Genomic DNA, 20,167 nt, shown 5'->3' on the forward strand with positions numbered 1-20,167 from the left:
GCTTCCCTGTCCATCACCAACTCCTGGAGTTCACTCAGACTCAAGTCCATTAAGTCGGTGATGCCACCCAACCATCTCATCCTCTGTCACCCCTTCTCCTCCTGCCTTCAGTCTTTCCCAGCATCAGGGTCTTTTCCAGTGAGACGGATTTTCGCATCAGGTGGCCAAAGTATTGGAGTTTCAGCTTCAGCATCAGTCCTTCCAGTGAACACCCAGGACTGATCTCCTTAAGGATGGACTGGTTGGACCTCCTTGCAGTCCAAGGGGCTCTCAAGAGTCTTCTCCAACACCACAGTTCAAAAGCATCAATTCTTCGGCACTCAGCTTTCTTTATAGTCCAACTCTCATATCTGTACATGACTGCTGGAAAAACCATAGCCTTGACTAGATGAACCTTTGTTGGCAAAGTGGTGTCTCTGCCTTTTGATATTTAATTTTATTTAATTTAATCTTTTATTTGGAGTTAATGTGGAAAGACAGAAATCACACTTGTCCCTCTCTTGGTCAGATGCCACCTGTCCGCAGACAATACAGGGAAGCCCCGAGATGGTTCAGTCCAACAATTACTCACGTGACTGAATCAAAACCGGCAAAAAGTTTAGCTAAGAACGTGTCAGTTGTTTCAGGACTTAATTCTCGGCTCCCCTTCCCGGCTCAGACACAGGGTCAGTTAACCCTGCAGATTTGATTAGTTCCTCTATTCTGGACACTGTTGCGTCTTCCCCTTTGCTTTTCAGCTCCCTCAGGGGTAGGGAGGAGGAGACGCCGACCTGAAGAACTTTCCCCAAAGACCCTGGGTGGACACTGTGTCCCCAGGCTCTCCTTGCCCTTGCCTGGTATCCTTCAGACACCTGTGTTGATGGGGGCTTGTCCCGGTCTGGTGGCCGCTGGGTGACCAGCTCTGTTAGGAGAGGGGTGGCGTCTGGATGCTCAGCCCTGGGGGAACTGGAACCAGGTTGTGGGTGGGGTGGGAGCCCGCGGAGTTCAGAGGCGCACAGGCAGCCCCCTGGCTTACTGGTAAGGCCGTGGTGGAAGCTTAGCCGGTGAAGATGGCCCCCTTTCTGACCGCTGTCTGGGTGAATTTTCACTTGGAAAGGGAAAAGCCTCCTGGTGATCTGGCTGCAGGAAAGCAGCCGCTCGTGCTGGGGGCGCACCCAGGGATCGGCGCTCTGCAGCCATCGCCACAACCGGGATAAGAGCCTCCGCGCCCCCCGCGTTCCCCGGCAGCTGGACACCAGGGACTCGGGCTTTGTTTTCCTTTCCTGGAATGTCTTTGTCTGGTTTGCATATCGCAGAGGGAGTGCAGGGCACGGCTCCCGTCCGGCTCTGGGGAGAGCTCGGGTGAGTGGAGGGGCTTAGCGGTGCTTAGACGTCTGGTCCTGCTTCCCAGGGAAGCCCCCGGCTGCGCTCGTCGTGGCTTTGTGGGAGGGTTTTAAACTGTAACTTCACAGATTCTTCAGTAAACACAGGCCTGTCAGGGCTGTTCCTTCCCTGGTGAGCCTGGGGAGCGGGGAGCTTGGCCACGTCACACGGGAAAGTTGGCCCTCATCATCATCTCAACACCGAGGGTCTGTAGGGATCAGGTCTCGTTCCCAAAGTCAGAAATGGGTTTTTGTCCTGATCAGTCTGCCTAGAGGTTTTTCAGTTTCATCGATCTTTGCCAAAACCCAGCTTTTGGATTCACTGCTTTTTCCTCTTTGGGTTTTCTGTTCTCTTTCTGCTGCTCTCTGCTCTGGTTTTACCGTCTGCACGCTCGAAGCCCCGGGTTCCTGGTGTCTGCCCCTGGACCTCAGCGTCCCGGAGTCCGGGTTCTCCGCAGACAGCGTGCCTACTCTCCTGGGTGGCGACGCGGGCCGGTTCTGGGCTCGCCTCCTGTGCTTACACCGTCGGGACCCTGCGCGTTGCTGACCGGCCGTCAGGACTCTGTGCGTTGCCATTGGGACCCTGTGCTTTGCCGTCGGGACCCTGCGCGTTGCTGACTGACACACGGCATCTCGAAAACTGTCATTCCGTGTATTTTGTCGGCTCTTTGGCTGTTTCAGACAGAGAGTGAGTCTGGGCCCTGTTCGCCCACCTTTTTCAGAACTCCCTGTTGCTTTTTGTAATTTCGTAAAAACCTTCATTAAATGTTTCCGCACCCGTGTCCTACAAAGCAAGTAATCAGATAATGCATCCACAGGCCCGAGTCTAGAGTTTATAAAACTGAGAGTCACTCAGCCCCACTGTCCCCATCTGCCTGTGGGTGCTGTTGTGCTGGGCGGGGCCTCAGCCCGGGGGCCGATGAGCAGGTGCAGGATCTTGGGGGATTAAACCTGCCTCCCTCACGAGGCCTCTTGCTGGGGACTCAGCTCCGCCCAGGTCTGCAGAGCCCGCCCATGGACAGTGGCCTGGGGTATCCACCACCCCTCTAGCTAGAAAGGCAGACTTGCAAGCTTGTGACACAGCAATGCCTTTCCTGTCTGGCCCTTTAAGGCAGCAGCACTCTACCAGCAACCCAGGACCCAGGCCTGTCCACCCTGAATCTGTGGCTCTAGGCTGAGCCAGGGGAAAGAGGTGGTCCAGGGCAAGCGGGCGATGACGGTGAGGGGCCAGGGCTTCAACTGCCCTCGGGACTCATCACGGTTGCCCGGTGGGCGCTGGGTGCCCTCTGCACCTGATGCTCACGCTCTGGGGCTGCTGCTCGGGGCCTGTGTGCCCAGGAGGACCCAGCCTCTGGGGCACCTCCCGCTTCCCTTGAGCCCGGGCTGGACAGAGGCTTCTGGCTGCTGCCCTCGCCGCATTCTCCTCTCCGGGCGCCATGCCTCACGGGGGGCCCCTGGCTCCCTCACTTGGGGAACAGAGAGGTTGCTGTCCGTGCCCTCGGTCATCTGATGCTTCCTCCTCTGTCCCCCTTGGCTTAGACCCCACTGTGGGCTGCAGTGGACACCATCACGGGTTAACAGAGGTGGTGGTTATTCAGGTGTTCAGTCATGTCCAGCTCTGCAACCCCATGGGTTACAGCACTCCAGGCTTCCCTGTCCTTTGCCATCTCCCAGAGTTTGCTTAAATTCATATCCACTGAGTCAGTGATGCCTTCCAACCATCCCATTCTCCATCACCCCCTTCTCCTCCTGCCCTCAAACTTTGCCAGCATCAGGGTCTTTTCCAGTGAGTCAGATCTTCGCATCAGGTGGTTAAAAGCTTGAATCTCCTTCTTCTGACAAGGGTTTTGTACATCTCTGAGTTGCCCCGTGTAACCATCATGGCAGGTGGTGAACAGCCTCAGCACTGTGACCCATAGATCATGGCTGGATTGCTTGGAAGCCAAGTCCTGGACCCAGGGTTTCCTCCCAGGATGAGGCAGCGGGTTGGTGTGGGTCCTGGGTAGTTCCAGGGGCGACAGGAGAGGCGGTAAAGGGGCTGACGGGTGGAAATGGGGGATCCCTCATCCTCAGGGTGAATCCTCCGCATCTGGGCTCCAGGAATCAGCCGCGTTTCTGAGGTTGTTGCCCAGGATGCCAGCAGCATCTCCCGCCACTGGACACCAGTCTGACGGTGCCCATGGGTGCACCCTGCCCTCTGCCCGGAGGCGCCGTGTGCGAGCGGTCAGGGTCCTTGGAAGCTCGCTGGCCGCCTTCTCTCAGGGCCTGCTGTCCTTGCGGGTGGAGGTTGGCTGGAGGCACAGCGGTTACCGGCCGGGTTGGGGGTACCCTGTCCCCCCAGGAGGTGACAACAAGAGTTGTGAGAGCTGCCCTCACTCCTCCTGTTTACTTTCCCTTTACTAGGTGCTTTTGAATACTTTTATGTGAGCCACACGTGTTCATGGCAGAAAAACGTGAACATACAGACAGAAACACCAAAATAAGTGACTCACCTTTCTATTATTTGAGAAAAGTGTTAGCCTGTTGGGCTCCCTTTACGCGAGCAGTTGTGTGAGTGTACACGGACAGGAAGTCACGGGGGGTGTCTGTGCGTTTGTCCACACCTGCAGCTCTGTCCGTCTGTCCGCCAGCTCTGTTCTTGGGTCACCTGTCGTCTGTGCGTCTGTGGGCCTGTCTGTCTGTCTGCATGTTGTCGTCTCTCCGTCTGCGTATCCGTCTCTGTATCTGCTCCCCCACCTACTGGCCATCTGCCTGCCGACATCAGATGGGGATCTGTGTCCAGCTGTCCACGCCCACTGCCTGCGGTGGCCCTGTGTCTGCAGTAATTAGAGGTCTGCACTGTCCTTGTTAATGGCCACTCAGTATTTATTTTTTGGAATTGCCAACTTTATTGAATCAAATTTTTTCTGCGGGTCATTTCTTTGTTTCCACACTTCTGCTGCTGCACACCTACCTCAGAAGGCCTCTGTGTGCCTCGTGGGTTATCTCCCTGCTGATTTGGGGGCACGTGTGTAATCTTCAGGCCTCGTGGGTTATCTCTCTGCTGACTTTGGGGCACATGTGTAATATGCAGGCCTCGTGGGTTATCTCCCTGCTGATTTGGGGGCACGTGTGTAATCTGCAGGCCTCGTGGGTTATCTCCCTGCTGACTTTGGGGCATGTGTAATCTGCTGACTTCGGGGCATGTGTGTAACCTGCTTGGTCTGCATGTTGTGGGCTTAGCTCCTCCCTGGACACAGTCCATGTTTCCGCGAGGACAGGTGTGCCCTGTTTGCACCACGGCTCATCTCCCATTGAACCAACAAGTTTATGCCAGGCCAAGCATGTGTCTGTGGAGGGAGGAGGTTCCCGTGGCACCTGGCGGGGAGCATGGTCTGCAGGGTGCCTCTCACACTGACCTTGGAGACGCGGTGTGCACATGCGTGTCTCCTCACTCACAGCCCTGCTTTGACGACCATCACTGGTTCTCTCTCCGGAGGCTTTGGTCTCAGCACATCCCAAGAGCCGTGCCCTTCCCTGGGCTCCCTGCCTCACGCTGGGTCTCAGCTGCCCCGGCTGTGGCGTGTCTCCTGCGGGGTCTGAGGTCTCTGGCCCGAGGTTGGGCGTTCCTGCTGGGCTGTTGGTCACCTCAGGGCCCTGAGATGTGCGGAGGGAGGAGCTGGGAGAGTTTCAGGTTGATTCTCATCATTCTTGGAATTGGGAGAGTTAGCCACCAGGAAACCTTGCTCCAGCAGATGCAGGGTCAGGGTCCAGCCAGGCCCTGGTCACAGCGTGGTCACCACTTGATCCGTGGTTTCGTGAGCTTCCTTTTTCAGACGCCTGTTGAGCATCTGTTGTTGACGCATCAGCGTGGATGGGGCTCAGGGCAGAGCACACAGCTTGTGCCTGGAGGAGGCGCGTCCCCTACACAGCGTTTCTCCGTGACCGGATGTCCTTCAGCACTATGGTGGGGGAGGTTTTAAACAGCAGAGTCACCCACAAAGGGCACAAAAATGCAAGCAACACGGCACCAGATAGACCCTGAAAAAGGACACCAGCTCACGACTCATCTCTGAGCTCCCTGAGGACAGGGTTACGCGAGGACGGGTGGGCGCACAGGTGGGCTTCAGCAAGTGGGGACCTTCACAAGGCGGGAGTCTGGGGACGACGGGCACACAGTGTCCTCCCTGCTCCAGGTGGAGGCACTGTGACCTCAAGGCCTGGGGACCTGCTGCCCGCCTGGCAAAGTCCCCCTCGCGCCTCCAGGCCCTCCTAGGATCAGGGTGTCAGGGCTTATGTGGTCAGTTAGGAACAGCCAGTACAGGAGGACTCCTGCAGTCCCCACCTGACCCTCTCAGGGGAGAAAGTATCTTGCCTTTGAGGTTCTATCAAGTTCAGAGTCGCTAAATTTAATTCTTCCCTGAGACATGCCAGGAGGACCCTTCAGGGTGGAGGTATTGCAGGCCAGGTGCCGGGCATGGACGTGGACACGGCTGCCTTCGGTTTGGTCTCCTGGGCAGGGAGAGGGAGCTAGAAGAGCCACGGTTTTAATGATGGAGGCCAAGTTTGGGGGGATGGACCCACGCGGGGCGGGGGGGGGTGGGGGGGTGGGGCAGGGACAGCTCGGCTAGTCCTGCGGCCTTGCAGGATGTGGCCTGGGGCCGTGGCCTGTGGGGAGTGATCTGTGGTGTGTGGCCTGCAGGGCGTGGTCTTTGGGGGCTTGGCATGTGGGTGTGGCCTGCAGGGGCGTAGTTGGGGGCGAGGCGTGTGATCACAGGGCCTCTGATGTGGGGCGTGGCCTGTGGGCGTGGCCCAACCCTGCAGGCTCTTATCCCAGCTTTCCGCATGCGCACTCTCTGGAAGGCAGGTCCACACCTGCACGGGCGTCCTGGGCGTGGAGAAGGGGATGCACCTGCATCTCCTGACAGCCTGCACTGTGGATGCTCTGCTGTGAGAGCCATTGTTCTGGTCACATCTGGGTTCATTTCCCTACAGACAGGAAGGTGACTGTGCCCCGGGAGTTCTGGGGAGGGAGCTGGGATGCTGGGGCTCCCGCAGAGCTGGCCAGTTATCGTGGGCCCTGCCTTTAACTGGAGCAGACACGTGTGATGCAGACAGGAAATACTGCTAGGCTAGTTTTCTGTGCGTTTTACACAGGCAGCTTTGTCTGAGGGGCCAAACCCAAGTGTTTAAGAGGCACCTACAGCCCCCTTGTGAGACAGCAGGCGGAGGGTGCCTCTCCTGGTCCTAGGACCAGGAAGCCTTCTGTGATTGTGAGTTCCTGCACTTCCCCACTTTCCTAAAATGCCTTTTCTGCACAGCTCTGATGTATTTGTTAAGAAGTAACGATGTGAATGAAAATTCAATTACTTTAAACAAATGAAGGCCTGTTGTTGGTAGAGATGGGAAGATTTTGTCTCTGCACTGTTTGGATTGCTGTTTTCCCTTTTCACGGGAAAAAGGGAGACCAGGCACAGCGCTTGGGCGGGAGTAACCTTTATGCAGAGACAGGACTGATGCAGGAGAGTGAGCCTTCCCCCGGGAACGCGGGCTGCCTTATTTGCAGCACTAGTGAATTTATGCTTCTCTTCCTGGTTGCAGCTTCCTTTAGGGGAAGAGCCCGGATTAGACTTGTCACTTCCTGCAGTGGATGGTATTTCTAAAATTCCAGCTGAGCAGCTTTTTAACTTTTAAAAATAGCAGTTAAAGTGGATGCAGTTAGTCATCATTGTTACTTATTCCGATATGTGGGATGCTTGCACTGGCGTGGCGCACGGGGCCCATTGTTACTCCTGAGTGTTTGTTTTCTTGCGCCTGTCATCGTGTTGTGTCATCTTCTCGGCTCAGTGCCTGTGTTGCCCCATCCGTCCATCCATCCGTCCATCCATCCATCCGCCTGTCTGTCTGTCCCTCCACCGCCCCCCAACATTTTGGGGTCCTTGGTGAGTATCAGGCACGCGTGCTGAGCTGAGTAGACCCCACTGCCGTGAGACACGCTCCGTGTTGTAGTCATTGCTCCTCTATCTCAATGCAGATCTGTCCCCGGTCCTTCCCCTCTCCACCCCTACTCCCCCTGGTTCACGGGTGGGATTGGAAGCCCAGCGGAAGGCTATAAAAGGAGACAGCCAGGGAAGAGATCTTAGACCCAGGTCTCTTTCCTCCTAAGTTCGGATGCACTGACTTTAAAGTCCAGCTTCCTCGTTATTTTCCTTAGCCCGAGAGAAGCCCTGTTCTCATTTTCTGCAGTTTCTCAGAGTTCTGTGTCTGGTGGCCTTGCTCAACTAGGTCTGGGGAGAAGGAAACCCAACAGGAAATGATCAGAGTGATTCTTTTCTCAGTTCTTTTCAGGATCCTGGTGCTGAGATAACCCAGTTCTTTGTATACAGTTGGCACTGCATTAAAGCTTCTCGATTTCTCACTGAGAAGGACTGTGAGACCGTGAGAAGTCTGAACATCATGCACTGGGAGGACTAGGCCAGCATTCCTGCAAGGAGAGGCCAGCGCTGCGGGTCAGGCTGGCATCGTGGTCCCTGGAGCAAGACTGGAGGGTCCCCGGCTGAGACTGAAGGTCCCCTGAATGAGTCTGGAGGGTCCTCAGCTGAGACTGGAGGTCCCCTGAGTGAGGCTGGAGGGTCCCCGGGCTGAGACTGGAGGTCCCCTGAGTGAGTCTGGAGGGTCCCCTGAGGCTGGAGGGTCCCCGGGCTGAGACTGGAGGTCCCCTGATTGAGTCTGGAGGGTCCTCAGCTGAGACTGGAGGTCCCCTGAGTGAGTCTGGAGGGTCCCCGGCTGAGACTGGAGGTCCCCTGAGTGAGTCTGGAGGGTTCCCGGCTGAGACTGGAGGTCCCCTGAGTGAGTCTGGAGGGTCCCCTGAGGCTGGAGGGTCCCCGGGTGAGACTGAAGGTCCCTGGGCTGAGACTGGATGTCCCCAGCTGGACTGGAGGTCCCCTGAGTGAGTCTAGAGGGTCCCCTGAGGCTGGGGGGTCCCCTGGGTGAGTCTGGAGGTCCCCAGGTGAGACTGGAGGTCCCCTGAGTGAGTCTGGAGGGTCCTCTGAGGCTGGAGGGTCCCCGGGTGAGACTGGAGGTCCCCGGGTGAGTCTGGAGGCCTCCGGCTGAGACTGGAGCCAGGCTCCGGGAGGGACCGCCTCGCCTGGGGCTGAACTCTGTGTCCGTCACAGGGCTCCTTTGCACGCCCCTCCTTCAGAGCCCTTCCTGACGACTCACTGCAGACCCAGCCCTTGTCAGCCCTCTTGGGTTTATTTAGCTCTGCTCTTCTGTTTTCCTGTGCTATTTTCTGATTGATGAGATGACCTCTTTGCTCCCTAGAGTGTGTTCTCATTCAGTAATTGTCTGGGGTTGCGTGTCCTGTTTTCCTGAAGACTTAAGTTCTGTGTGTGCAGGAAGCCGCCTGGGTGAGATGTTCCCGAAGGCTCTGGGTGGAGGGTAACTGCTCGGTGCCAGGATTTGTTGATTCCGTGTTTGGTCCGTTTCCTCCGTGGTGTTAGCTGCGATAGCAGGCGAAGGTCAGCCTGTGTGGTGGAACCAGAGATTCCCTTCCCGGGCCTGGTCCGTGCAGGGGCCCGTGACTCGCTTGCCGGTCAGCCAAGAGTCGGGTGAGCGTCCAGCGGGATAACACGATGGATCCGTTTACTTTGCTGAACTCAAAGGCGCGTCTGGCTGTCTCTGTGGGAACAACCTCGCCCGTCCCTTGTGTGAGTGATGGTGCCTGCCGTAGCCAGCAGGCTGTGTCTCACGCCTGGGTGCCTGTGCTGCTTAGTGTTCTGGGTCATCCTGCCAGGACACAGTTCCCAGACGCTGGGTCAAGTGTTATCCTAGAGGTTTCTGTGAAAATGCTTTTAGAGGAGATGGATATATACGTCAGGACCTTTGAGAGACCTGGAGTGCCCTCCACAGCACAGGGAGGCCTCCTCCCAAGAGCTGAAGGACTTCGGGGAAGAGACACAAGCTGGGCCTGGGGGCAGACAGTGGCTCTTCCCCGCGCGTCCAGCCCCTCGGCCTGCCTGCAGATTGTGGACCTGCTGGCCTCACTCCACAATAAGTCTGCCCTTAGCGGTGGTCAGTCCCAGTCTCTCCCCACACACACATGCACACACACGCTGATGGGGTCAGGTTGCATTGCTGGGGGCTGACAGGCTGGGCCAGGAAGGGGGGTCTTAGGGACACGTGGTCAGCGTGGAGGATGAGGCCTGACGCCCTCCTGGGCTGCCTGGTTGGGCCGTGTGGTTTCAGGCCGGTGAACTCCCTTCTCTGTGCCTCTCCTCCGAGTGTGAGATGCAGGCTCCCCCACGTGCGGCAGGCATGGCCTGTCCCTGTCCGCGGGCATCCCTGTGAGGTGTGCCCCCTCCCCCGGCCCCCCTCCTCCCCATCACGTCAGCGGCCAGTCTCTCACTTTGCTGGTCCCACTCTCACGGGAGCGGTGTGGCCCCCTTCCCCTTACTCAGTGATGAGCAAACTGTGGATGGGAGAGGTCAAGGCTTGGTCCAGCAGAGAGCAGGGCGGAGATTCGGACCTGGATGCCTGTGCTTCCCCTGGGCAGTGACCCCGCCTGCTGCCAGACTGGGACACCGCGGAACCCCCTCAGCCTGGCTGTCAGGGGCCCCGAGGCTGTCGGAGGCGTGTCCGTGGACACACGTGTGCACACCCGCTCACAGACTCCTCCCGACTCCCACGCGAGGCCTGGATGAGCCCCTGGACGGGGCTCCTCGGGCGCTGAAACCACACAGTCCCGCCAGCAGCCCAGGAGGGCCCCGAGGCCCGCACCCAGCCCCGCGTCTTCAGCCCCGCAGACTCGGGCTTCCACAGGCCCGAGCGGAAGCCCGAGACCCTGCAGGGCGCCACGGCGGGCTCCTCCCGCGGGGAGACGCCTCGCCTGCCCCTGTTTTCGAGGCAGGAGGACCCTCCGCCCCGGCAGAGCGGAGCCCGCTTCCCACGCCTGGGCGGAGCTGGCGCGGCTCTGCTGGGAACCAGCCGTGCGCACTGCTCGCTGGGCTGTTGCTAATCAGGAGGACGTAGGGCCGCCGTGTTTGCTCGGACTCGCTGAGCTGGGCAGCCCGGATTTCACGGTCGTCCAGGCCACTGCCCCGGCGCGCCATGTGCCCGGGAGACGGGCGGGGGGGCCCTTCCCCTGATCACACGCTGTCCTCGGCTTCACCCTGCTGTGGGGGCTTCCTGGGACGCGAAGACTCGGCCCTGGGAAAGTCTCTGGTAGACGGCGCCGGCCAGTTTGGGTCTGGAAAACAGAAGAAACACTGATTTCATTTTTAAACAGCCGTGGGAGAAGCTTGGGTGAAACCCAGAGGACTGGCGTGCGTGAACCAGCAGACGCGTTCTGTTCCTTTGTGAGGCGGGGCGGGGGCGGGTTAGGATTAGCGTTTGCATGAGGCCTGAGAACAGGTCCGGACAGTGAGGCCCCCGGACGGGGGCACCACTCCCCCTCCAGACCGCGCGCCCGTGGCTGGCCGGCCCTTTCACTGTCCTGTGAACCTTGCATTGCACGTTTTTAAAAAATAAATTAATTGACTTGTTTTTGGCTGTGCTGGGTCTTTAGTTGCGGTGTGCGGACCTCTCGCTGCGGTGGCGACTGTCCTTGTGGAGGGCGGTGGTCCAGGGCGTCCGCGCTTCAGCGTTTGCGTCTCCCAGAATCTAGAGCGCAGGCGCAGGAGTCGTGGTGCGCGGGCTTCTCGCGACCAGGGACTGAACTCGTGTCTCCAGCCTTGGCAGGGGGACTCTTCACCACCGAGCCACCAGGGAGGCCTCTTGAATTTCTTAAAACGGTTGAAAACAGAAGAGTGATGTTTCCGGACGTCGTAGATGCAGACCCTGGTGCGTGAACGCAGGTGTGCGGGAGCAGACAGGGGCCCTTTGCTTCGGCTTCGCCCTCGGCTAGTGGAGGGGTCGCCATGGAGACCCCCTGGGCCGACACCCGAGCATCTTTCTGCCTGGCCTCTCGGCGGACAGTCAGGCACACCTGTCCTGTGGGCCCTGGCCGTGGAAGTGCCCGGCGCGGGCTCTGCCAGAAGGAGGTGGCTTCCTGAGCCCGGCAGGTGCGCCTTCATCCGGGGTCTCCCCACGTCCCTGGGTGGGAGGAGCTTGGTCGGGTCGGGGGGTCGGGCCCTGCGCGTGCTCACTGGGGACCCGGTGACAGTGACACCACGGAGATTTGTAACAAATGACACAAACACCTGAGTGCACAGGCAAGTCTGATGATGGAGCTGGTCCAGATCTGAACAGTGAGCTCTCTGCTGGCTCCGGGGCGGCTGCGGAGGTGGCAAAGCTGGAGTGTCCACTCTCCTGGACTCTTCTTTTAGTTGCCGAGGGTTGTTCTCAGAGGCCCCATCTCTAGAACCACCCTAGGTCGTCAGGATCAGTGATACTTTCAGGGTGACAGACGCGATTGCTGCGCTGTGGTCCTCGCAGGCTGGCAGGTGGAGACCCCGGTCCTCCCCACGCTGTGAGCTCTCCTCGCCCCTCGTTTGCTGAAGCACTCTCAGCTCCTCCTGACTGCTCTTTCTAGCTGCTGGAACCCTAAGGCCAAACCCGAAGAAGCGCGTTTATGTATGTCCTTCCTGTGAATGAATCAGTACCTCGGTTTCTTTCCCAAAGTCGGTTTTCTTTTGAAGTAATTTTCTGTCCTGTGCTTTGAATCGTTTTTTCAGTGTTTTTAAAAAGTCTCTGTCTGAAGAAAACCGTGGCTTTTTGCCTTGCTCTTTATTCATAGATATTACCTGGTGAACCAAACTTGGCCGAATTGATGGGTTTTCTCCTTTAGGACCCTGAGCTGGGGCGGTGGGCCCAGCAGGGTGGGGACCCTGCCCCAAGCAGGGCATCCCTCTCTTTGTTGAAGGGGCTGCCGTCTTGTCGGAGCTCTGAGCCCCGAGTTAGCCTGGAGTCCTCTGGTGGGGGGGGCCTCACAGGAGGACCTTTCGGCCAGGAGGTGGTCATGGCTCGGGATCCATCCCGGGTCCTTCCAGGAGGCTGTGCACCCATCAGCAGAGCTGAGGGAACCCCCCACCCCACTGCTCCCCGAGTGAGTTCTGTGCCCGTGAGCTGAGAGAGGGCCCCTTGTTTCCTGAGCTTTAAATTCTGGGTGGGGAGACGACAGAAATGGGGCTCAGCATGCCACGTCCCGCATGCCTGTCCTGCCCCCACCCATGTGGCCTTTTCCTGGGAGCTGAGGTTCTGGATGGAGAGCAGACGTGGTGGGAAACTTGGAGCTCTTCCTGGGGATGGAAGGACCCGCCCTGGTCACCCCCAGGGGCCTGCATGTTGTCCACCCCTGGGAGGGCTCCAGGGGGCCATTCTCTGGGTGACGGTCAGCGGAGACCCCGACACCTGCCCTCCTGGTGGGAACCACCAGCCCTCGGGGAGCACAATTCCACTGGGCCGTGCCCCCTGGCCCTGCGGGTTCCGTTGGGGAAGGGCCTGCATGTCCTCCGGTGCCCTGGACTTGCCCCGCCATCTGCACAGCTGACCCCGCGAGGCCTCTCTGTCCCCCAGAAACACCCGCGCTCTCCCTGCAGACAGACACTACTCCCACGTCAGACAAGGCTCTCTGTGTTTTGCAGAAGTCTGCATGGGGGGGGGAGGAAAAGCAGACTTGGGAGCCTGGCCTTTTGCTCCGCTGGCTGGACACCCCCGACCTTTGTGACTCTGAGCCCGTCTGCCTCAGGGTTGGCCGTGGTTCACCTTGTGCTACAGCGAGAGGGACAAGGGTCGGAGCCTGGGTAGCCAGGACTCCCCGGCCTGGGACGGCTCCATCTCTGAAAGTGAAGCGGTCTTTAACAGGTGTGGGGCTGAGAGGTGTGCCCTGGGCGCTTGGAAGAGACCGCCCGTCTCGTGGGGCAGGGGACACTGAACTGCCCCGTGTCCGTGCAGGCCCTGTCCCCGCAGAGACGGCGTGTCCAGCCCCCCTCAGCAGGACTGTCCCCCGTGATGGGCGCAGGTCCTTCCGCCCCTGCCTGCCTTCCTCAGCGCTCGTCTGCCTGCAGCCTCACCCCAGCTCTGCCCCAGCCCCGTGCACACTTCACCAGCAGACGCTGCTTTTGCTGCTGACCCGCACTGTTGTTTTTGTTGGTTTGTTTATTTTACTTGAATTTTTTTTTTTTTTGGCTGTGCTGCAAGGCTTGTGGGAGCTTAGCTCCCAGGCCAGGGATGAAACCTGTTTTCTCAACAGTAAAAGCCGGAGTCCTAACCACTGGACCAGCAGGGAATCCCCTTTGTGTTTTTGAGTAATTTGGGTACAGAAGGGGAGTGTGTGCCTGTCACACCTGTCGGTCACACACTTCAGGGGGTTAGCGAGTCCCTGACACAGACCTGGTCCAGGGAGACGTCCAAGGCCAGGAGGACGCGCTTGGGCACACAGGGTGGAGCTTTAGAACGGCTTCCCCAGGCCACGCACTGAATCCTGCTGCCGTGTCCAGGGCCGGGGGCGCACTCGTGCAGGGGCTGGGGACCTGTGCTCGGAGGGTACGCCTGCCACCACGGTCCACAGGCTGCCCTGACCTTCTCCTCCCGTTTCTGCCCTCCCCTGGCTCTGGGGGTCCCCGCCCCCTGCCCGAATGGTGCGGCTGCCCGCAGCCGCCTGGTCCGCAGGCTCTCGTATGTCAACCTCTGGCTCCTGGGGCCCTGGCTGCTCTGCATTCTGCTGGGGGCAGAGCCCAGGTCTGGACCCCAAGGGCCATCTCCCGAGACATTGGGCAGATTCTGAGAGTGGGCTCCTGAGGGCTGCCTCCCGAAACGTTGGGCAGATTCTGAGGCCAGGCTCCCGTGGCACACGGGGTGTGTGGCCCATGATGTTTGTGGATTGATGGGCGCTTAGCAAGTGCACGGATGTCGGCAGTCAGGACGTGTATTTATGCTTCAGCCTAGGAGCTCCTCCTCTAGGAGTCAGCCCTATGAAGACATCAGTGACGATGTGAGTCTCTGAGCCTGTTGGGAAGCGATGGGCCAGTTGTGAAGGGATGGGCCACTTGTGAAGGGATGGGCCAGTGGGGAACGATGGGCTGGTGAGGACTGATGGGTCAGTGGGAAGTGATGGGCCGGTGGGGACCGATGGGTCCGTGGGGACGGGTGTGTCTGTGGGGATGGGTGGGCCGGTGGGGACCAGTGGGTCAGTGGGGAACCAATGGGCCGGTGGGGACTGATGGGCCGGTGGGGACTGATGGGTCGGTGGGGACGGGTGGGTTGTGGGGACTGATGGGTCAGTGGGGAACCAATGGGCACTGATGGGCCAGTGGAGATGGGTGGGTTGGTGGGGACCAGTGGGTCTGTGGGGACAGGTAGGTCCGTGGGGACCGATGGGCCAGTGGGAAACCAATGGGCTGGTGGGGACTGGTGGGTCAGTGGGGAACCAATGGGCTGGTGGGGACCAATGGGTCCGTGGGGATGGGTAGGTTGGTGTGGAACCAATGGGTCAGTGGGGAATCAATGGGCACTGATGGGCCAGTGGGGACGGGTGGGTCCGTGGGGACTGATGGGCCAGTGGGGAACCAATGGGCCGGTGGGGACCGGTGGGTCGGTGGGGATGGGTGGGTTGGTGGGGACCGGTGGGTCAGTTCAGTGCTGAGGATAGCTCGGAGTGGGGGCAGGAAGGAGGGGGTGCTGGGCACAGGTCATGGTCACTCCCTGAAAGGACGTGGGGGCGTGTCCAGAGCTCTGAGGTTTGTCCTTTGAAGAAAAGCGTGTTCTCAGCGAGCAGCCTTCTCTGCAAGAAAGGGAGGGAAGTAGACACACGTTCTTGTTTGTATCTTCAAAAAGGATCAGTGGGAGGTTGAGGAAGTGCAGTCTCAAAAGGGGAGGAGGTGAGCTGTGGGGGACAGAGCCAGGTCTTGCGATGTACCACCTCTGATCATGAACCACAAACACCTTCACCCTTTCTATGATGGAGAAAACGGAAACAGGCGTTAATGCTGGCTGCGGGACTGCCCTGTGGCCCAGTGGGTCAGAATCCTGCTGCCAGGGTGGGGCACACGGGGCTGATCCCTGGTTTGGGGCGATTCCACATGCTGCGGACAGCCACGGCCACTACGGCTCAGCTGCTGAAGCCCGAGGGCTCGCCTGCAGGACTGCAGAGCCTCGCCCCTGCTGCTGAAGCCGAGCCCCTCAGCAGGAGACGCCCCTGCATGGGAATCCCGAGCTCCAAACCAGAGAGAGCCCCCGCTCCCTGCAGCTGGAGAAGGCCCGCTCCCCGTCGCGGCCAAAACTGAACAGTTAAATTGGTTAATTAGAAACAACAAAGCTGGTTATGCACTGCACTGGGAGCAGCTGCCCTGCACGGTCCGCTTACGGAGCTGCGGGCTGCAGGCCTGGTCAGGGGGCTGCATGTGGCCTGGGCCTCAGGAGGGCTATGGGCAGCGTGGGCCTGGTGGGCTGGGCAGTCACGGACGAGTCGGATCCCAGGTCCGGTTTGCAGACTCAACTGGGCCCTCGGGGCTCAGCTTGGAGAAGTCGGGTCTGGCCAAGTGTTGACGACGGAGGAGGTGGAATCGGCGCTGTGACTTGTCTGCAGGACCCTGGGGCCTCCTGAGGCTGCCCGGGGGTCGGGGCCTGGGACAGGGCCGCCACGGGCTGTGCTGAGCTTCTAGAGGACGCTGGGGCCTCCTGAGGCTGCCCAGGGGTCGGGGCCTGGGGCAGGGCCGCCACGGGCTGTGCTGAGCTTCTGGAGGACGCTGGGGCCTCCTGAGGCTGCCCAGGGGTCGGGGCCTGGGGCAGGGCTGCCACGGGCCACGCTGAGCTTCTGGTGGACGGAACCTGGCGACGGTGGTGCCTCTCCAGCCCGCTGACGTCGAGAGAATCACTGGAACCTCGGGGAAGGTTGGGGTCCCGGAGAGCTGCTCCTGTCTGCCCCCAGCTCCTCCCCAGGGAGCCGCCCGTGCTGGTCTGAACATGAGTGTGAATTACCACTTATTAAAGCTCAAGGCTGTCTGTGCAGGGGAAGGGGGCTCCTGGGGAGCATGTCGGTGGTGACAGGGTCATCACGGAGCCTGAGCTTGGGAGCGGGTCTGTGCTGGCCGTGGTTGCCCGGGTCCTGAGAACTTGACCCAAAACCCACAGGCAGCATGCTTCACTCGCTGCCCAGTGTGGACAGAGGCGGTTTCAGGGGTTCAAACACTTTCCCAAAAGGCTCTTATCCCGCCGTGAACTAGAACCTGTTCTGTCATCAGTTAGAGCTATAGAACCGATGAGATTCCTGCCAAGATTGTGAGCACTGCACGAGCTCAGCCAGTATCCCAGGAGAGCTGCCCCAGAGCCCCCGAGAGTCCCTGTGGCCGTCCTAACGAGCACCCGTGACGGGGAGGAGCAGGGCTTAGACTGGAGACTTCTCTCACTGTCCCAGAGGCGCGCACCCAAGGTCAAGGCTGGCCCCTTCTGCAGCCGTGGCGGGGCCCTGAGCCAGGCCCCCAGTGCTGGAGATCCGCAGCAGTCCTTGGCCTTCCCCCGAGCCTGTCTGCAAGGACACCAGCTGCCTTGGAGCAGGGCCACCTCAGTGACCTCACTTTAACTCGGTCACCCCTGTAAGGACGCCTTCTCCAAATAAGGTCAAGTCTTAGGCCCCAGGAGTCTGGCGTCAACACGTGAATCTGGGGGGACACGGTCCAAGCCGTAATAATCCCTGTTGGACTGTGATAGAAGAGGAAGAACCAGCAAGTAAGGAATTTTCATGTTTCTAAAACTCTTTGGTAAAGAAAGGGGTCTTTGTGTCTCATTTCCAGGGCCTCTCTTGCTTGTTCAATTGATAGATTTTTAATTCAGGCTGGAGAGGGTGGGAACAGGCAGCTTAGCAGACCTGCTGTCCCTCACGCGGCCCCGGGCCCGACCCCGGCCGCTCTGCATTCGCATCTGGTGCCACCCACTGGCTCCCACCTGGGGCCCTGGTCTCTCGGGTCCTCGGTCTAGCCTCTGTGCTACTCGTGCATTTATTTCACATGCTGAGAGGTACATGTGAAATAGCCTCGTTTCCCAGTTCGCTTGCTGAGTGAGCTCTGTGACTCTGAGTGTTGGGGCCAGACCCCTTCCTAGAGCAGCGAGTTCCAGCTCGGAAGTTACAGGAGGAGCCGCGAGTCCCCACGCCTGCGCGCTGGCGACTCCCTTCTCCAGTCCCTGCAAATGTGTCCTGTTTGTTGTCTTAACACAGACCTGAGCGTTCCCGTGGGCTGGTGGGGGTGGGCGGGCGGGCGGGTCTCATGTCTCCAGCCGAGCTGTTTAAGATCCCGCAAGATGATGCTGTTCAAGAGCTGCAGTCAGCATGTCAGCAACTTTGGAAAACTCAGCGGTGCCCACAGAACCGGAAAAGGACAGGAAAAGGTCGACTTTTATTCCAGTCCCAAGGAAAGGCAATGCCAAAGAATGTTCAAATTGCCATACAGTTGCAGTCATTTCACATGCTGGCAAGATTATGCTCAACATCCTTCAAGCTACCTATGGCTGATTCATGTTATGTACAGCAAAACCCAACACAATATTGTAAAGCAATTATCCTTAAATTAAAAATAAATAAAATTCCTCAAGCCAGGCTTCAGCAGTACATGAACTGAGAACTTCCAGATGTTTGGCTGAGTTAGGAAAAGGCAGAAGAATCAGAGATCAAATTGCCAACATTCGCTGGATCATAGAGAAATCAAGGTAATTCCAAAAGACATCTGCTTCATTGACTACGTGAAAGCCTTTGACTGTGTAGATCACAACAAACTGTGGAAGATTCTTAAAGAGATGGGAATACCAAACCACATTACCTGACTCCTGAGAAACCTGTATGCAGGTCAAGAAGCAGCAGTTAGAACCTTCCATGAAGTAACAGACTGGTTCAAAATTGGGAGAGGAGTACAACAAGGCTGTATATTGTCACCCTATTTACTTAACTTGTATGCATAGTACATCTTGCAAAATACCAGGCTCACAAACTCACAAACTGAATCAAGATTACATGAAATTAAGATGCTTGCTCCTTGAAAGGAAAGCTATGACAAACCTCGACAGCATATTAGAAAGCAAAGACATCACTTTGCCAACAAAGGTCCATACAATCAAAGCTATGGTTTTTCCAGTAGTCACATATGGATGTGAGAGTTGGACTATAAAGGAGGCTGAGTGCCAAAGAATTGATGCTTTTGAACTGTGGTGTTGGAGAAGACTCTTGAGAGTCCCTTGGACTAAAAAAAGATCCAACCAGTCCACCCTAAAGGAGATCAGTCCTGGGTGTTCATTGGAAGGACTGTTGCTGAAGTTGAAGCTCCAATACTTTGGCCACCTATGAAGAGCCAACTCACTGGAAAAGACCTTGATGCTGGGAAGAATTGAGGGCAGGAGGAGAAGAGAACGGCATCACTGACTCAATGGACGCGAATTTGAGTGAACTCCAAGAGATGGTGAAGGAAGGGAAGCCTGATGTGCCGCAGTCCGTGGGGGTCGCAAAGAGTCAGACACGACTTAACGACTGAACGCCAACGTCTCCCCATAGTTACCTGTTAAACCAACTGTAATGTGAACAGGTTCGCCTGTTATTCAGACAAATATTTGTGTCTTTATCAGTCTTCTCCCAGAGCTGATTCAGCCAAGGATTGAACTGGGAGATTTAATTTCTTAAATGCCTTATTGCTGTTTGGAAACTGAGTGTTTAAAGATGACGCAGAACTAGCGACACGGGCAGATTTCTCTGTAAATAATCCGCTTCTTGTGTCTTCACAGGGATCTTCGCTTTAACAGAATCAGAGAGATCCAGCCGGGGGCCTTCCGGGGGCTGAGAAACCTGAACACATTGTAAGTGCAAGCATTTCCCTGGGAACTGGTAGGAAAAGATGCACAGCCCATTGCCGCTTTCCCCTGTGGGCAGATCTGGAGGGCGGGCGTGGCTGAGCCGGAGAGGCTGAGCCTGCCAGAGGGATTTGCACGTGGAGGTGCCTGTGGGCGGCTTTGGTCCCTGCCTGTCTCGACTGACAGCCGTGAACCTGTCCACCCTCTGGGTGTGGTGCAGGCCTGTGCTGGCCACGCCTTCCTGGCAAGCTCACAGGGCGGCCTTTCTCCCCGGCCCTGAGCCCCCATGGACCCCGGCGGGGTGGGGTGCCGTCCACCTGTGTCCCAGTGTTAGACCCCGGGGTGGACAGAGGGAAGGGCCCCGACTCCAGGCTGCCGTGCGCTGTGCTGAGCGCCGTGGGAGGGGGTTCTGGCTCTCCCCCAGGAGGTGACTGGTCCGTGCAGGGCGCCGTGCCTGGGGGCTGTGAGCCTGGTGGGGGCACGTGTGGCTCCACCCCTCGCTGTGAAAAGGCTCCCTGGAGAGAGACCCCCTTGAGGATACCCTGTACCTCCACCAGGGCCTCCCAGCTGGTCGGAGGAGAGGACGGGAGAGACGCAGGAGAGGGCGAGCCCTCTCTGTGCAGGAGCAAGGGGATCGCGTCTCCACGGCACGCGGAGCCACTCCGGTGTGCGGGTGTGAACACCGTCCTGTCCACACCCACACTGCTCTTGGTTGTGTCGATTTGTGAGTGTCAGTATTAAGGCCTGCGGCTTAATCCTTGCGTAACCTTCTCCAGGGCAATGGAAATGACCTCCGTAACACAATTCAGAAGTGTCGTTGTTTGTAAAATTCTTACTGAAACGTTTTTTCACAGGCTTCTCAACAATAATCAAATCAAGAGCATACCTGGTGGGTCGTTTGAAGACTTGGAGAATCTGAAATACCTGTAAGTCGTGACCAGTTTTCTACACCAGAGTCTGCCGTCTGTATTTGGACTGTTTAATCATTGAGCTAAATTCCATATTGTTATGAATTATTGCAAATACATTCAAGTGAAAAAGAGGTTTTGTTTTCAGAAGGT

At 58.1% G+C, this 20,167-nt stretch overlaps 1 protein-coding gene across 2 annotated transcripts in view; it reads left to right on the forward strand.

The window, feature by feature from the left end:
* Positions 1–20,167, forward strand: part of PXDN (peroxidasin) — a 65,188-nt gene that overhangs the window by 5,371 nt on the left and 39,650 nt on the right. For both annotated transcript variants that reach the window (XM_025282376.3, XM_025282378.3), the window contains exons 2-3: positions 19,041–19,112; positions 19,961–20,032. In XM_025282376.3, the coding sequence (XP_025138161.3) occupies positions 19,041–19,112; positions 19,961–20,032 (144 nt within the window). The remainder of the gene's footprint in view (positions 1–19,040; positions 19,113–19,960; positions 20,033–20,167) is intronic.

Source organism: Bubalus bubalis, chromosome 3 (genome assembly GCF_019923935.1).
Source record: "Bubalus bubalis isolate 160015118507 breed Murrah chromosome 3, NDDB_SH_1, whole genome shotgun sequence".
NCBI lineage: Eukaryota > Metazoa > Chordata > Mammalia > Artiodactyla > Bovidae > Bubalus > Bubalus bubalis.